At 38.2% G+C, this 17,714-nt stretch overlaps 9 protein-coding genes and 1 non-coding gene across 10 annotated transcripts; 4 read left to right on the top strand and 6 right to left on the bottom strand.

Annotated features, from left to right (window-relative positions):
• Positions 1–106: 106 nt before the first annotated feature.
• SOL3 (6-phosphogluconolactonase SOL3) lies at positions 107–856 on the bottom strand (the record flags this gene model as incomplete). The annotated part of the gene is made up of 1 exon (NM_001179294.1): positions 107–856. One exon carries the CDS (start codon positions 854–856, stop codon positions 107–109), a length of 750 nt encoding a protein of 249 aa, NP_012033.2.
• Positions 857–1,118: 262 nt separating this feature from the next.
• Positions 1,119–1,508, bottom strand: MPC2 (mitochondrial pyruvate carrier; the record flags this gene model as incomplete). The annotated part of the gene is made up of 1 exon (NM_001179293.1): positions 1,119–1,508. One exon carries the CDS (start codon positions 1,506–1,508, stop codon positions 1,119–1,121), a length of 390 nt encoding a protein of 129 aa, NP_012032.1.
• A 785-nt stretch (positions 1,509–2,293) lies between these two features.
• Positions 2,294–4,207, top strand: YAP1801 (Yap1801p; the record flags this gene model as incomplete). Its single annotated transcript, NM_001179292.1, has 1 exon — positions 2,294–4,207. One exon carries the CDS (start codon positions 2,294–2,296, stop codon positions 4,205–4,207), a length of 1,914 nt encoding a protein of 637 aa, NP_012031.1.
• A 300-nt stretch (positions 4,208–4,507) lies between these two features.
• On the top strand, positions 4,508–5,359 carry PEX18 (Pex18p; the record flags this gene model as incomplete). Its single annotated transcript, NM_001179291.1, has 1 exon — positions 4,508–5,359. The coding sequence occupies one exon, from the start codon at positions 4,508–4,510 to the stop codon at positions 5,357–5,359; it is 852 nt and encodes a 283-aa protein (NP_012030.1).
• A 157-nt stretch (positions 5,360–5,516) lies between these two features.
• Positions 5,517–7,031, bottom strand: TDA11 (Tda11p; the record flags this gene model as incomplete). Its single annotated transcript, NM_001179290.1, has 1 exon — positions 5,517–7,031. The coding sequence occupies one exon, from the start codon at positions 7,029–7,031 to the stop codon at positions 5,517–5,519; it is 1,515 nt and encodes a 504-aa protein (NP_012029.1).
• Positions 7,032–7,400: 369 nt separating this feature from the next.
• KEL1 (Kel1p) lies at positions 7,401–10,895 on the top strand (the record flags this gene model as incomplete). Its single annotated transcript, NM_001179289.1, has 1 exon — positions 7,401–10,895. The coding sequence occupies one exon, from the start codon at positions 7,401–7,403 to the stop codon at positions 10,893–10,895; it is 3,495 nt and encodes a 1,164-aa protein (NP_012028.1).
• A 229-nt stretch (positions 10,896–11,124) lies between these two features.
• On the bottom strand, positions 11,125–11,673 carry REC104 (Rec104p; the record flags this gene model as incomplete). The annotated part of the gene is made up of 1 exon (NM_001179288.1): positions 11,125–11,673. One exon carries the CDS (start codon positions 11,671–11,673, stop codon positions 11,125–11,127), a length of 549 nt encoding a protein of 182 aa, NP_012027.1.
• A 500-nt stretch (positions 11,674–12,173) lies between these two features.
• Positions 12,174–13,196, top strand: LIN1 (U5 snRNP complex subunit LIN1; the record flags this gene model as incomplete). The annotated part of the gene is made up of 1 exon (NM_001179287.1): positions 12,174–13,196. One exon carries the CDS (start codon positions 12,174–12,176, stop codon positions 13,194–13,196), a length of 1,023 nt encoding a protein of 340 aa, NP_012026.1.
• Positions 13,197–13,262: 66 nt separating this feature from the next.
• SNR71 lies at positions 13,263–13,352 on the bottom strand. Its single transcript, NR_132189.1, has one exon. It is a non-coding gene; the product is annotated as an SNR71 (small nucleolar RNA).
• Positions 13,353–13,790: 438 nt separating this feature from the next.
• Positions 13,791–17,477, bottom strand: LAM1 (Lam1p; the record flags this gene model as incomplete). The annotated part of the gene is made up of 1 exon (NM_001179286.1): positions 13,791–17,477. One exon carries the CDS (start codon positions 17,475–17,477, stop codon positions 13,791–13,793), a length of 3,687 nt encoding a protein of 1,228 aa, NP_012025.1.
• Positions 17,478–17,714: the final 237 nt, after the last annotated feature.

Below are 17,714 nucleotides of genomic sequence, written 5' to 3'. Positions count from 1 at the left end.
AGGAAAGCTATCACAGCATAAAATATCTATGTCATTTTATAAAGTTTGGTATATATAACACGTAATATTAGCATCTGAGGTTCGAAAGCTCGCATGTGTGTCTTTTCTAAAAAGTTTTCGTTTGAACTTTTCCAAAAGCTTCCTCATTAACGAACCAGGATGTTTTTTCACCAAATAATTTGTTAACCAATGCGGTTGGCAATTGATCGTTTTTCAAGTCAAAGATCTCATGCATTATATTTTGTTTGGAACTGCCCTCAGCCACAAAACACAGGGCTTTGGCGTCTTTCAACACAGGCAGAGTGAAGGTGATTCTGTCACTTGGAGGCTTGGGAGAATCGTGGCACCAAGCAACTCTTTTGGTTGTTTCGTTCAGCAAGTACCTATGTGTTTCTCCAGGGAATAAGGAACAAGTGTGTCCATCAGGACCACAGCCCAACAGTACCAAATCAAGCACTTGAGGTACGATACGCTCGTACTCTGCAGCAATTTTGTTGTTAGATTCAGCATCGCTGCCAATCAAGGACTCGTCCATGGGATAAACGTTTGGCTGACTAGTCGAGGGTAATTTATCTAGAACAGCTCTCTTGAAGGCACCATAATTGCTGTCAGCGTCCGTCAGTGGCACAATTCTTTCATCAGAGAAGTAGATTTGCCATTTAGACCATTGCACTCGAGAAGATAGTGATTCGTCCGCTACTAAACTTTCATACAGAGCATCGATCAAAGAGCCACCGCTAACGGAAACTTTAAAGTCTGACTTCTTTTGCAGCGCCTCATCTTGTTTCTTGACGATGAATTCCCCCAATTGATGGGTCAAACTAGCCCTCTCAGAAAACACACCGACTGTCACCATTTGGTCGCGGACCAGGGGTAAAGCAATTGATGGTGCATTGCCTTCTATTATCCTCGAGGCCTTTCCTCTTTATATAATATACCACTATTACCATTGTCGGGGATAAAAAGGTAAGAAAAAAACGGAAAAATGCAAAAGAGCAAATTATAACACCGCGCAAAGAAAATATACTTTACTATTTTATGAATATTATACAATCCGGATATATATGCTTACGTACATATCTTTGACAAAGCAAAGTTTCGAGTTGTAAATTCGGCGTTTATCTGCCCGTAGTAATTTCCTTTTTGCTTTCGTCGGCGCCGCTGAGAATATAGCTACACAATTGCGATATAGAGTCGCCATTCCGTATCCTGTAGTTGGCAATTCTACCCAATTGATAGCCAGCGGTCAGACAAAGAAACGAGTTGACAGAAGCCAACAAGATGTTTCTTGGCTTGATGACAAAGGACCAACGAGTCCAAATCAGCGCAGTAGATAGCAGCGACAAATTTTGAGCACCAGAAATTTTTTCCACCGGTCTCTTCATATCGCTGAATCCAGCGAAAACCAGACCCCATTTCAAAGTAGGAGCCCAGAAATGCACCGTCTTGGGGCCTGTCTCACTTTGCCAGAACCGCCTAAATGCAAAACGTACGGATGATGTAGACATTTTTCTTTTCTTTAATCTTTTTCTGTATAACTTCGTTTATATAATTCGTGTGTCAATTTTCTGATATAGTGAGTGATAATTCTCGACAATACGTTCTTTCGAATGAACTAATGGTTTGCCGTCTATTTCAGTTTCCTATTGCAGTCAGCGATGTCAACGATGTGCGTATCAAACTTTACTGTTTTCCTCGAGGAAAAACCTTTGTGCTTCTTTTCTCTCGGACTTTTTCTTCTTTCTTATTATATACTCAACGCTTTTCTTTTTCTTCTTTTTTTTTCCATCCTAGTCATGCGCGCAATAGGAAAGCGCACGAAACAAATGAGTAATTCGTAGGAAACAATGCAGCCCCCAGGGTCAGCAACTGACGTGACTCAGCCTGGCTTTTGTAGAAAAAGATGACGCCCTGGCAGAGAGGTGGGGGAATTGAGGGGTCCTCGCTACCCACCTTAAGTATGGAAGAATATGATGAAGAATATGATGATAACTCTTGGAAGCGAGCGGCGGGTTCCATCACTTTTTACGGATTGGTAACACAGGGGCCTCAGTTCGATACTTGGTATTCAGGCTTCCAGCGTTGGTGAGTTTAGTTAGCGGTATGGTATGCACATGGTGTTGATGCTTGGTGGTAATCATTCGTTAGGTGAATTGAGCAGTAGCGATATTAGATATATTTAGTATTTTATAGCGTCTTTTTGGTGGGGGAGGAAGGACAAAACCTGTCTCGTAAATATAAAGGGACTGTTCGATATCGCAGATACTAGAGTATAAATTTCGATTGAGGCGAGATGACAACATATTTCAAGTTGGTAAAAGGTGCTACCAAGATCAAGTCAGCCCCGCCCAAACAGAAGTATCTGGATCCGATACTGTTGGGGACCAGCAATGAAGAGGATTTCTATGAGATCGTGAAGGGTTTGGATTCCCGAATTAATGACACGGCGTGGACTATTGTGTATAAATCGCTGTTGGTGGTTCATTTGATGATAAGGGAGGGTTCCAAAGATGTTGCATTGCGGTACTACTCTAGGAACCTGGAGTTTTTTGACATTGAAAACATACGTGGCTCCAATGGCAGTGCGTCTGGAGACATGAGGGCACTTGATAGATACGATAATTATCTGAAGGTGAGATGCAGGGAGTTTGGTAAAATCAAAAAGGACTATGTGAGAGACGGCTATCGAACACTGAAGCTGAACAGTGGCAATTACGGAAGCTCCAGAAACAAGCAACACTCTATCAATATAGCACTAGATCATGTGGAGTCCCTAGAGGTACAAATACAAGCCCTGATTAAAAACAAGTATACACAATATGATTTGAGTAACGAATTGATCATATTTGGTTTCAAGCTGCTTATTCAAGACCTGCTAGCGCTATATAATGCTCTCAACGAAGGTATCATAACTCTGCTGGAGTCTTTTTTCGAACTATCTCATCATAATGCAGAGAGAACTCTAGACCTGTACAAGACGTTTGTTGATTTGACCGAGCACGTTGTCAGGTACTTGAAGAGCGGGAAGACTGCGGGCTTGAAAATACCCGTCATCAAGCATATCACTACCAAACTGGTCAGATCGCTAGAAGAACATCTGATAGAGGATGATAAGACGCACAACACTTTTGTGCCCGTTGACAGTTCTCAAGGAAGTGCTGGGGCCGTAGTAGCCAAATCTACTGCACAGGAAAGGTTGGAGCAAATCCGGGAACAAAAAAGGATACTAGAGGCACAATTGAAAAACGAACAAGTAGCGATTTCCCCTGCTCTAACTACTGTCACGGCGGCTCAATCTTACAACCCGTTTGGAACAGACTCTTCTATGCATACTAACATTCCAATGGCTGTGGCTAATCAAACGCAACAGATCGCAAATAACCCATTTGTATCTCAAACTCAGCCACAGGTGATGAATACACCAACCGCTCATACAGAGCCCGCAAATTTAAACGTTCCTGAATATGCAGCGGTCCAACACACAGTGAACTTCAACCCTGTACAAGATGCTGGCGTAAGTGCCCAACAAACGGGGTACTATTCGATTAACAACCATTTAACACCCACATTTACAGGTGCAGGGTTTGGAGGATACTCCGTTTCACAGGATACAACTGCCGCTTCTAATCAACAAGTCTCTCATTCACAAACTGGTTCTAACAACCCGTTCGCATTGCACAACGCCGCGACGATCGCAACAGGGAATCCTGCACACGAAAATGTCTTAAATAACCCATTTTCACGACCAAACTTTGATGAACAAAATACCAATATGCCGCTACAACAACAGATAATAAGTAACCCTTTTCAAAACCAAACGTACAATCAACAACAATTTCAACAACAAAAAATGCCTTTGAGCTCGATCAATAGCGTTATGACAACCCCTACTAGCATGCAGGGATCGATGAATATTCCTCAGCGTTTTGATAAAATGGAATTTCAGGCTCACTACACTCAGAATCATCTCCAACAACAGCAACAACAGCAACAGCAACAACAGCAACAGCAACAACAGCAACCACAACAGGGTTATTATGTGCCTGCAACTGCAGGAGCCAACCCTGTTACAAATATAACTGGGACAGTTCAACCTCAAAATTTCCCTTTCTATCCACAACAGCAACCACAACCGGAACAGTCTCAAACACAGCAACCAGTTTTAGGAAACCAATATGCTAACAACCTCAATTTAATTGATATGTAATATCTAGTATAATCAGGTATGTAAGGGAGTACTCAAGTGCATCTTTGGATAGCTATATATAGTTGTAAGGAAGAGCTATGTAATTTTTGCCATTTTGTACATATTTTGCATTTGTCCTATAGTATGTAATACTTACATCTTACTGTCTTCAATTCCTCCCGCCAACAAAAGATTTCGATAGCGCCGCACCATGGAGTTTATATTGTTATTTCCGAGACGACCTATATAAGGGAAAAGACGAAAACTGGGTATTTGATACTTGTCTAAACTTCAATGGACAAATGATATAAAATACAAACAATGAATAGTAACCGATGCCAAACGAATGAGGTGAATAAATTTATTAGTAGTACAGAAAAGGGGCCTTTTACGGGCAGGGACAATACGCTCTCTTTTAACAAAATCGGGAGCAGACTGAATTCACCACCGATTCTGAAGGATAAAATTGAGCTGAAATTTCTACAACACTCAGAAGATTTGAATCAATCACGGTCCTACGTAAATATTCGTCCTAGAACCTTAGAGGATCAAAGTTACAAATTTGAAGCGCCAAATCTAAATGACAATGAAACTTCTTGGGCCAAGGATTTTAGATATAACTTCCCTAAGAATGTTGAACCGCCCATCGAAAATCAAATCGCGAATCTTAATATAAACAACGGGCTACGGACATCTCAGACAGATTTTCCCTTAGGCTTTTATTCACAGAAAAACTTTAACATTGCTTCCTTCCCTGTGGTTGACCATCAGATATTCAAGACAACAGGTTTAGAACATCCTATCAACAGCCACATTGATTCTTTAATTAATGCTGAATTTTCGGAACTGGAAGCCAGTAGTTTGGAAGAAGATGTCCATACAGAAGAGGAAAATTCAGGTACGAGTCTGGAAGATGAAGAAACTGCCATGAAAGGTTTGGCTTCCGATATAATTGAGTTTTGCGATAATAATAGTGCCAATAAAGATGTAAAAGAAAGACTAAACAGTTCAAAGTTTATGGGGCTGATGGGCAGCATTAGTGATGGTTCTATAGTTTTAAAGAAGGATAACGGTACAGAAAGAAACCTTCAAAAACACGTAGGTTTTTGTTTTCAGAATTCAGGAAACTGGGCTGGTCTTGAGTTCCATGATGTTGAAGACAGAATTGCTTAACGGGCCTTGAAATTTCTTTAATTTAAACCATGAATTTCAGATATATAACACTTTTTAACCACTTTCAAGAGAAAACAGTATTAAATTACATACTGCGTTCACAGCTATACGTAAAAAGAGTGACAAGTGAAGAATAAACGTCATTTTGAAAAAGGAATTAGAAGTCTGTCATTTCAACTGAGTTTTTGACGGAGGAATTATCATTATCGGGTTCTCCAATAAAACTTAGCTTGTTACTACTTCTTTTACTTTTTTTTTCTCGTGTTCGATGTCCACTTTCATCTGTGAGACTATTATTCCCAGCATTGTCTTTCTGGAACTTAGTTGTCGTTTTAAATTTCCTCATGTTTAAACTAGAATCGTCGCCACTATCTTCTGCTTGCCCCCGGTTCGTAATTTTATGTGTACTTTTTTTCTGTTCATGCTGTCTATCGCTTTTATATACAGGATCACATCTGTTATCAGTAATAACATCATTATCGTTTTCTTCTTCTATACCGAGTAATCCGGCCTTGACATCGCTAACAAAGCTCCAAAGCGACCTGGAGACTGATCCTTGCGAAGGAGATTTTTGGCGAGCTCCAGGTGCTTCATTATCGTACTGTTGCGCGGACGACTCGCTATTACTAGTCGGTGTCCCTTCCTGTACCTCAGGCGTACCTGAAAGAGAGTCATCCCAATTCAGAGTTCTTTCAATTTCATGCTGAATGATTTTATCAAACTGATTAAACAGAGCTAATGGTTTGCTCCAAAGTGACTGTTTGGATGAATCTGACGAGTCGTCCCTTTGGCGCCTTTCTTGAATATCTTGCGGAGACACAGATCTTGACTGATTAGTACTTTGATGACCCATGTTCTTTGGTTTACTGACAGAACTAGGAAGGCTGCTGTTACCAGCATTTTCAGTTCGTGATTCCAAAGGTATATTCTGGTAAACCGGTGAAAAAGCCCGGTTTTTAACAGGTGTATTTAGAGAGGGATCCAAATGTTTACTCACTTGCTCCTTGAGTTCATGCAGTTCACGTGCCCGACGAGTATAGTTTTGCTCTTCATGCTGGGTTTGCTTTTTCAAATCTTCAATCTTTTGTTTGCATTCCAGAAGTTCTAACTCTTTTGTAGCGAGAGATTGTAGAAGCGCACTTACATCGACCCCATTTGTTGGTATGGTGGTCGCTATCATACTATTAACCGACTGCGAACTCCCATTTCTAGACCGTCGAAGTCCGCTGGCCATCGCTTGCTCACTAGAAAGTACAGTGGTTGACTCTAATGGGATTCCATAGGATCCCTCAGAATGACTTACTGAAGGTAAGTTGTTTTGAGATTCTGGTGTAGTGGGAACAACCATGGGTTGAATAAGTGATCTTCTCTTGCTCATTGCATTTGGAACTGAGACAGAAGAATGACGAGTTACCACCCTCCTAGCATCTGGCTTGGCTTGTAAGGGATGGTCCTGGTCATTTAATCTGGTAGGCGTCATTAGTCTTTGCGAATGCATGCTTCCCGCACTGGACGTACGATGGTGTTCTAGCCTATATCCATTGGAACTAGCAGAACGAATCTTTCGTCCAGTTTTCCTCACAGGTGACATCGAAATTATACTATTTCGGGTACTGGTGTCCACATCCAAATCCTTCTCATTAGACTCTATAAACTCGTCAAATTTATTCATATCAGTGCCCTAGGAGATAGATTTAATTATCCTCGGATCCATGTAGTGGTAATTGAGAAAAGCACAGTTAGTATTGGCCTTTTTCCTTACCTATTATATTGAACTTTACAACTTGTACCCTTCATCACCTTTGGAATCACGCGGCACGTCTTCTGGGGACTTGGCGACGCGGTTGTTGATAGTAAACTACAAGCAAGCATTCCTTTAAAATACGAAACAATAAGATATAGAAAAGCAACAGGGCTCGTTCTATAAAGTAATTGTTTTGCTTGATTTGTGATACTTACACTTATTAACAAATTCACAGTAATTTTTCAGGAAAAGTTAGAGCCCGTTTGCTTCAATTTGCACCTAGAAAATAACTCAAACATGGCTGGATTCAGCTTCGCCAAGAAATTCACTCACAAGAAACATGGAAAGACGCCTTCTGATGCTTCTATCTCTGACCAATCTAGAGAAGCTTCACTGTCAACTCCTCCAAATGAAAAATTTTTCACAAAACAAGAAACGCCTCAGAAAGGGCGTCAATTTTCACAAGGTTACCATTCTAATGTTAATAAAACTAGTTCACCACCTATGTTTGCCAGAAAACAGGTATCCGAATCAAGGATTCAACCGAGCGCAGTACCACCGCAACAGCGAAATGTCTCAGGACCGTCCACTACTCTCCATAAGCAGCTTTCAAAACAGAGAGAATATACCGTATGGAATAGAATCAAGTTACAGAATTCTCCTTTTCCACGTTATAGACATGTTGCTTCAGCATATGTTACAGACAAGAACCAGATATATGTTATTGGGGGACTTCATGACCAATCTGTGTACGGCGATACATGGATATTAACGGCCTTCGATAATGCCACCAGATTTTCCACTACAACGATAGACATAAGTGAAGCTACACCACCACCAAGGGTAGGCCACGCTGCTGTATTATGCGGGAATGCCTTTGTTGTATTTGGCGGTGACACACACAAAGTCAATAAGGAAGGTTTGATGGACGATGACATATACCTTTTGAATATTAATTCCTATAAATGGACAGTCCCGGCACCCGTGGGACCACGTCCATTGGGAAGGTACGGTCATAAAATTTCGATTATCGCCACAACTCAAATGAAAACAAAACTGTACGTGTTTGGTGGTCAATTTGATGACACCTACTTCAACGACTTGGCTGTTTACGACTTATCTTCTTTTAGAAGACCGGACTCTCATTGGGAATTTTTGAAACCAAGGACCTTTACACCACCACCTATTACCAATTTTACTATGATATCATACGATTCTAAACTATGGGTATTTGGTGGCGATACCTTACAAGGTTTAGTAAATGATGTGTTTATGTACGACCCTGCAATAAATGATTGGTTTATCATTGATACCACGGGTGAAAAGCCTCCTCCAGTTCAAGAACATGCTACTGTAGTCTACAACGATCTGATGTGTGTTGTAGGCGGGAAAGATGAGCATGATGCTTATTTGAACTCCGTGTATTTCCTAAACTTGAAATCGCGTAAATGGTTTAAATTACCTGTATTTACGGCTGGAATTCCGCAAGGCCGTTCTGGGCATTCTTTAACATTATTAAAAAATGATAAAATTTTGATTATGGGAGGAGATAAATTTGATTACGCTAGAGTCGAGGAGTACGACTTGCATACCTCTGATATTGATATGCAAAGAGGTACAATTGTTTATACGCTAGACTTGGCCCGCATAAAGGACCTTTGTCCAGGCGTAATGGATGTTCCAACTGATACGCCAACTCCGAGAAATGGTAATCTTGACCTGGCGACGCCCGTTACCCCAACCTCTCATCAAACTAAAAATATGAACGTACCAATTTCAGCAGCTCCTCTAGCTTCCGCTCCATCACCTGCACCAAAAGATTTTTCAGATGCTGATCGCCTCAACAGGGAGGTACACAATCGAAATGTGTCAACAGAACACCAAAATCAGAGCCACCCAGTAAATTCTGAATCTCACTTGATTGCTGAGCCTAACATTTTGACTCCATATGTTCCATCTGAAAGCTCACAAACGCCGGTTATGAAAATAACTTCCAACAAACCATTTGATACGCCTACTATCCAGAAAGAACCTGATCTTTCTGAAACTATGGATCCAACAGTTGGAAATCAGCGCATCCCATCTTCAATCTATGGAGATAATCTCACCCCTGCAAACCAAATAAAGAATAACTCCCCAATATTAGAGACGCTTCCAAGTAATGAGATAAAAACGCCCCAAAATGGTAATATAGAGGAAATAAAACATCTTCCTGACGCTGATGAAAAAATAGATTCCACGACGACCTTCGACCAAGAGATAAACGGGGACAAACTAGGCACATCTTCGATGTCCAAGGTTGAAGAGGACGGCAATGTTGCTGACGAAGACGACGAAATCGGTGTGGCTCAAATGGCGAGCTCCCCATCCAAAGATCAGTTCAAAATAAAGCATTATAATGAATCTTCAGAATTATCACAGAATAATACGGAGATCGACAAACTGTCCGAGCCTGTGGATATTACAATAAAGAAAAGCGACACCGCGGGCCATGATAGTGCTAACCATGTTATTGATGCAAGTGATGAAAAAAACGTGTCCCCAATGGGAGACGTTCCAACTGATACGAAAAATGAAGAAGCTAGCGTTCCTATAAATAGAGATGCTACTACCGAAGTCGTAGATAGGGCACTATTTGAGAAATTAAGATCGGAATTGCAAAGTTTGAAAGAATTGACGCACGAAAAGGCGCTTGAAGCCGGAGCTCACATAAAGGAATTAGAGACGGAGCTATGGCAGTTAAAATCCCAGAAGAATTCTGGGACAACGAAAGAAATAGATGAATTGGATTCCGTCAGACTGCAATCAAAATGTGAAATACTAGAGGCAGATAATCATTCCTTGGAAGATAAAGTTAATGAGCTAGAAGAGTTGGTGAATAGCAAATTCTTAGACATAGAGAATCTAAATGAAGTTATACAATTTCAGAACGAAAAAATTAAATCCTTAGAACTAGAGCCTAATTACAAAGAAAAACTTGAAGAACTACAGATAGAACATGAGAATTTGAGTAGAGAAAATGAAAGGTTGAAAAATGAAAGCAAACAACATAACGAAGATATAATCAATAATGTTGCGAATTACTCGTCACAGTTAGGCTCATTGATCAGTCATTGGAAAGAAAACAGAGCCAACTCTTCGTTTCTTGAATCTTCTTCTTCTTTGATATCTGTATCGGATGAAAATGGCGAGAAAACTGTCGGTGAACCCTATGGTGATCAAAGTCGTCACCACCGTGTAGTGATTAACAAACTAACGAATAGATTGGACGATTTGCTGGAGAGAAGTCAAGAGCTAACAATATCTAAAGAAAAACTATCTTCTGAATACCATGCTTTAAAGATGGAACACAGCTCATTAAGTCAAGATGTATTAGTAAAAGAGAATGAAATCAAAAAAATACAGAATGATTACAAAGAAAGTATCAGTTCTATGGACAGTGCAAGTAAGGCACTAATGGTTTCACAAAGAGAGCTAGAGAAGTACAAGAGTTTGAATAAAAAGTTAATCGACGAGTTAGATGAATTGAAGTTCAAAAATGGCGTCTGCAGTGAAAATTTCGAAAATGGTCTCAGAAGCACCGAGGAGAGTTCCAATAATGTAAAAAATAGCAACAGCATAAGAGAAAATCAATTCAACATCAAAATAAATGATCTGAAAGCGGAACTCTTCATCACTAATCAAGAAAGAGATGACTTGAAAAGTGAAGTGTTAGAGTTGAAAAAGAGATTATTGAATTTGGAAAATAACACCAAACAAGTTAATGAAGATGCTGACAGCGATCTACTATAAAAGACAATATGCGTAATGAAATTTCACTTTTCATGTGTAATAACAATAATAATAATAAACATTGATAATAAACATTAATAATATTAATAGTAATCATAACAATTATAATAATGATATAATATAATAATAACTGTACTCTTGACAAAAATTTATATATCATGGAAGAATAAATGAAGGAGAGAAATAGTAACGTGACAAATAGCTTATGCTAACGATATCAAACTAAATCTCAGGGACTACTAAACTGAAATATGCTCCCATTTGAAGCCTGTCTCTCATACATCAGCGCAGAATAGTCCGATTGCAGTATTTGGGCGGTGCTGGACGAAGATATGGGTCTGATTTCATTTACTTCACTTCGTAGCAATGTAAAGCTAAATTCATCCTCTATTTCATCTCCTGCTTGATCATTCCTCTGTATTAAAGGATCGTCATATAATGTGTCACTATACAGAAGACAGGTATCATTATTATTGCTTTCCACCCTCTTCGGCATGCATACTGGGTCGCCTAAGATAAACGGAAGAGATACTGTTGCAGATTTCTTAAAGGAATTGCTTAAGAGGTACGTTGAAGCTGTTCGTTTTAACCCAGGCTTAGGATAGTTTGTCCATGACATGATACAATTTACTGCCTTATCAAATTCATCTTTATTTATCCTTTTTACGGTCTTGTTATTTAACCCAAATTGAATGCTAACCCTTTCAGTTACAAAGTATTGGTGAAGAAAGTCTTGCGTACATGTGATCTTATTTGTATCTTCCTCCTCGATGGACATGTTGTCCAAGTTGCTGTATGTTCTTTTCTTCAGCAGTTTGTTTTCTTATACAAAAGATATATTTTATTTGGTATAGCGGAAAATAGCCGCCAAATATTGTGCGTCAAAGTTGAAGAAACATAAAGTTTAACACTACTGGTTTATGAAAGAAAAGACTACATTTGTAAGCCTACTCCAAATTGACCTTTGAATAAGTGTGGCTTACTCTATTAGCTAAAGGACATTATCACTCATCACCATGAACATTCAGTAGTAACATAAAAGTCCCTGCCTTGTTTGTGAATGAGGGTCCCTTCCTTTACATTCTACCAACATAGTCTCCTTTTCTTCCATTTATGCCCTAATAATCGATTTTAATTACTTAATGGGTAAGTTTCTCTGACTAGATTAAAAGAAGCGCATCCGAACAAATTGGAATGACCATGCTAAGCTGCCTTTTAAAGAACAAGGGAAAACTTTGATAAAAACACTCAAGTGCACCATATTGTTTGTAGAAGGATATGAAATATACGCAATACCCGAACAGCTCAAAACTGAAAAGAAATAGTGATCGACGTGAACACGACGAAAAGCTTAGCGATGAGTTACATAATCAAAGTACGATATATGAAGATGAAGAGCTAAGCAGGGCAGAATATGATTCTGATTCTGATTCTAGCGTTGAAGATTCTACAGATAATGAAAATAGTGGGAAAGAAATGGATGAAAAATCCTATGAAAAAAATGAAGATCACGTCGAAGACCATAGAAAGCGAAAGAAATCGAAAATTCAGCTTTTGGATATTGCAGAGTTCAAGAAAGAAAACTTAGCCGACTTAGATTATCAGATCGGTAATTCAGAGAGCAAGGTAGAAAAAGGTGTGAATATAGAGCCATTTAATATAGATGACGAAATAAAACATGGGGTATTCGATAAAGATGGGAATTATATTAAGACAGAAAACGCCACAGAAAATGATCAACAAGATAATGAGGAATGGATGAATGATGTCATAAATACAGAGGAGGTAAATCGCTTAGAAAAGGAACAAAGTGTCAAAACGCAGAATTCGAGACATTATATGGTCCACGAAGCATTAAATCTTTTGAAATTTTTTCTTGTTGATGAGAATGAAACAGTACTGGAATCCTTGGGCAGGTTAAACAAGCTGCGAAAAATTGCCATTTCAAAAAAGAACAAATCATTGAAATATGTTATTCACGGAATCGAGCTATTATCTGATTTGATCAATATACTAGAAAAAAAGGGATTCAGTGAAGTATATGAATATAACCGCTTAAAAGTTCAGGATGCTATAGAAGAGGAAATTTTCGATGACTCCTCCAGAATAGTTAACCATAAAACAAAGTTATGGGGCTTCAAGTGGTTGAACAAATTAGATGAATATCACGGCCTGTACACGAACTATGAAATGTCTTATTGGCAAAAATCCTACTTCAAAAACAGTGTTATAGTAAAATTTCACAGCGAACCAGATCGAGATGAAAACTGGATACATGTATCGTGTTTAAGTTTCATGTAAGATATAAAAGTTGAAATTATTCAAGAGAATTGCCTGCGAGACTATATAGTACTAAGTTTATTGTTTGGTCAGATAAATTGATGAATGTTGGATAGGAAATTTTTATCAATCATATCAAAAGATCTGAGTGAGCTGAGAAGGTTATCATCATATAACAAATAAACAGGACTATATTATTGGCAGACAAAAAATGAGTATCACAAGTGTACAAGGAAACCAGGACAGTAAACCTACTGTCGCAAATTTCCTCTATCCACCTGGCGCGTAAGAATCACCTGATAAAGATATCGTTGAAAGCATCGACCTAGACATTTTTAAGCTGCCATAAATTGGGCTGATAAATTTGTGATATTTTTCTCCAACTGTTTATGGTCTCTTATATACTTTGCGAAATTCTAGAAAAACGAAAAGGTGAAAAAAAGAAACCCGGAAAGGGCGAAAAAAAAAAGTACTTAGGGTTAGCACCACAATTATATAAAATGCTATGTATTTTACAATATAATCATGAGCCAAGAAATAAAAAAAGTTCACCCATTCTATTAGACAAGACGGGGTCCTTCTGATTATTGAAGAGTAGACATTCTGGGGCACTATTCAGACTGGAATGGCAGATAATCTGTTGTACTCTGCAAAACATGCCATACAATAATCTTGTAGTTTGGTATCGTTTATCCATAAATCAAAGATTTCATTCTGAGTGGTGATGCATTTGTCTCTTTCTGTTATTATGAATTTTCTGTAACTTCCCTGTACGAGTTCCTTTTCCGTATTTTGTAGAATTTTTAATTCCGTCAGCACTTGGTTTCGTTTAATTGCAATTTCTTGCCTTGTTCCTTTGTACTGGTATGCATTTTTGTCTTCGTCAAATCTCTTGAATACTGGATTTTCCTGGTCATTATCCATCATTTTTCTTGTAAGTAGGTTCAAATCAGGCACTGTCAAAGACCGATGCATGATTTGAAGTCCTCGCTGATCACCATTGGCATAGTTCTGAAATAGGGTTTCGGCTGACTTTACGGAGAAATATGAATGAATAGATTTACCAACAAAGAACAAATTGGTTACCGCAGATATCAAAAGACAATAGTATAAAGTTTTGTTAACTTTTGAAAAACATTTGAAGATAACCATTACCATTGCCAGTAAAACTTTCATGGTCTTAATGATGACACTGCTTAAATAAAACACGGTCAATTTTGTAAAAATTTTTGAAAGAGACAGAAAATCATAATTGATATATACAGGTTGCATGAAATCGCCGGCCTTTTCATCGTTTTCTATTCTTTCCTTTGGTAAAACACCAAGGAATCCACACAATTTAATAACATCACTCATTTTTTCTCTATCGTTGAATTTTTTTAGATATTCCCTCGTCTTTCTGTTAATTTCAGAATGTTCAAGTTTACAATATCTCAATGCCCAGTTGAGGTGTATTCTTTCAAAAAGCCATAGTTTTTCAACTTTGGTATTCAACTTATCAATAGATTCAACATAGTTGAAGTCATATAGTATTGCCAGGTCACATTTTTTGAGGGACTCTCCTTGAGAGGTGATACATTCTGCAATTATGAACCTCACACGAAGGAGTAAGGGATGGCATAGCGGAAATTTCACAATAATGGGACCTTCTTCCACCTCAAAATAATAACCTTGTTTTATTTTTGTCACACGCTGCTGAAGAACTAATTTGAAGTTGTCATTGTCATCCTTCAACCATAATAGATCTTTGATAAAATTAGAAGTTCGATTCAGTTGAAACTGTAACTTACGGCAAAGTTCAAATTGACAACTTGCATCTTCTTTCGCGCGCCTAATGCGCTCCCAGTATGAATTGTTATTCAAGTTACTGCCCTTCTTACAAAGAAATAGTGAACTTGGAAAAACTTGAGATTTGTCTCCAAAAAGAACGTGGAATAGCGTCTTGCTTCCGACTTTAAAATTGTCTTGAAAGTAGCACCAGGCTTCCCTTTCTAAACGGAGTTTCCTGCTCATTAATTCCATAGGCGTTTCGTTAGTATTCTCAAAATGATGGTCATACGTGCTCTTCAATAGATAATCATAATCTTTTGAATAATGTTCTGATTCTGACAAATTATCTTTGATGATTTTTTTTTCGTTCTCAATCTCTTCGTCTAATTCCTGGAAAATTTCTAAAACCTCTTTTTCGCCCTTTGGGATATGCATTGCCTTATTTTCTATCAGAAATTGTAACTTTGAGGCAACTGCTCTTCGATCTGTAAAAAAGACGGACATATTAAACCTGAGTCCATCGCCTCTTTGCATGTGCAGCATTCTTGAAGAAACATGTTTTGGGCTTTTATCATATTCGATTGAGTCGATATCTAGTAAATCTATTCTTCTCAAATATGAAAAGCCTGAAATATTTAAATAGACATAAATGTGGTTAAGGGTAACAAAAGCCATAGATGCAAATTTTTGTTTATTGTTCGGGCACCACACCGATGAATATCTTAAAAGAACAAGTTCTTTTGGGACTTGTAAAAAATCATGATTCACTGAAAAGAAAATTGATCTAAATTGTATATCATCGACTTTCAGGCTGTATGGATAATAGTCGGGGTAGCTAACGGAAAACCTGGAAGAATTCGATACTGTGGCTGGCTTGTGTACTGAACTTCCTTTGAGTGGATTGACTAAATAGGACAAATCATTCCAATTTGCCGTACCCCAGGTGTTTGCCTGGGTAGCACACGGATAATAATTTGATACAGATAGAAATGTAGAGAATAAAGCCAAATGAGTCAACTGCGTGGCTATCGGTGTAGAAATTACTCTCAGATGGTATGCCTTATTATCAATGATAGAGTATATATCATCCTCTGACATATAATTTTTTTTTAGCTCTTCTACCAATGTCAAAGTTTTACTGGAAAATGAAGTTAATAATTTATCTGTTGACGTTGAGCTACTTGAAGCAAACTCGAAAAATTGAGGTTCAATTTTTTTTCTCGCCAATTGATAACGAGGATCGTTTTCCTCCTTTATCGACAATGCGATTCTTTTGTGAGAAGTTAAGGTGTTTATCCACGATTTTAACTCGTCAATACTTTCAGCTTGCAGGATGATATCTATGTATGTATTTTCTTCTTCTGTTTTGCAATTTGGATTTTGAATCCTCAATTTGAAACAAAAATTTCTAGGTTCTTTGGGCAGATATTCTACAGTTATCCATAATATACCGAATTTATCGGTTTCTTCGACATAAGTTTTGCTAGGCGACAGTGAAAAAACTCCAAAAACATTGTTCTGTAGAAAGCACCATCTTCTTACCCACACAACTCTTTTCGGATCATGACCAACTGTAGTTTTCATGTACAACCAACCCGATAGCCCTTTTTCCTCAGAATTATTTCCGTTACTTATCGATTTTGGAAGGTTAAACTTCAAATTTTGTATGCTTTTCAAATCATAGTCTTGTATCAGGCGAGATGGCTTCATTCTTGCCAAGCTGAGCTTCAGAATGGCATACTTAGCTTCAGATAGCTTGGATGACAATGCTTGTAAAGTCTGAAGGTTACTTTCTATCCAATCGGTCCAATCCTTTAATGTTTCCGTAAGTTCGGGAGTAATGTCGATAACGTCCTTGGTGTCCTTGGTAGTAATAACGTTATTTTTGCGCACAATGTCTATTGTCTCTATCAGGAATTTATCCAAATTAACTTTCATTAACGAAATAGCCTCAGTCAAATCCAAGGAAGCTTCTATATATTTGTGTTTAATATCGACTAATTTGAATGTTTCATTTTGCAGATTTTGTGGAATTAAAGTATTGCCATCATTAGTGGCCGCTAAAAAGTCAGTTAAAAACGAATCATACTTCCTTTGGTAGTATTCAAAAGTTTTTCTCTTGTTGAAGTAAGGGTTAATAGCATCAGAGCTCAAAGCAGACAATGCCGCAGTGTATTGTGAGTTTTCATCACCTAAAATTATTTTCATAACCGTATTTGAAAGGTCACTGACATCTCTAGTAAAGTCTCTTACAAGCAAGGGAGTATATGGCTGGTTACTGACAAATCCATTGGAGAGTAATATAGGAGAAGGGAGCAGCTGTGAAAATAGTGTTTCCTTTATTCTTTGGAAGTCTTGGAACGAAGGCTTGTACGTATTTTCTACATAATCCACAGTACTGTGCATCCAACTACTCAGAGATTCCATTCTGGTATGGAAATAATTGACAGAAGCTCTAAAAGAGGGGGAATCGGTGGATGCTTCGTTAAGTGCAACGGTTATTAGCCGTAGCTCCGCTTTGTGTTCATGCATTATAAAATTGTTCTACAATGACCAATACCAAAGCTATAGAAGTGAAAAACTTGAAATTGGCAGTACTAAATCGAAGAACAGACCATCAGCTTCTGTCACCCTAGTTTTCACTACAATAAATGAAAGCTTCGCGAATAATACCTACAGCCCTTTCTTATTCACCAAATTTTCAGAGTGTTCTCTTCAAAGTTCGGGTAATAGGTGATTTATCTTCACTCATATTGAGACGATACAATA

The sequence above is a fragment of the Saccharomyces cerevisiae genome, chromosome VIII, assembly GCF_000146045.2.
Source record: "Saccharomyces cerevisiae S288C chromosome VIII, complete sequence".
In the NCBI taxonomy this organism is placed as follows: domain Eukaryota; kingdom Fungi; phylum Ascomycota; class Saccharomycetes; order Saccharomycetales; family Saccharomycetaceae; genus Saccharomyces; species Saccharomyces cerevisiae.
Note: the sequence above shows the minus strand (reverse complement) of the source record. Positions and strands in the feature narration are given on the sequence as shown.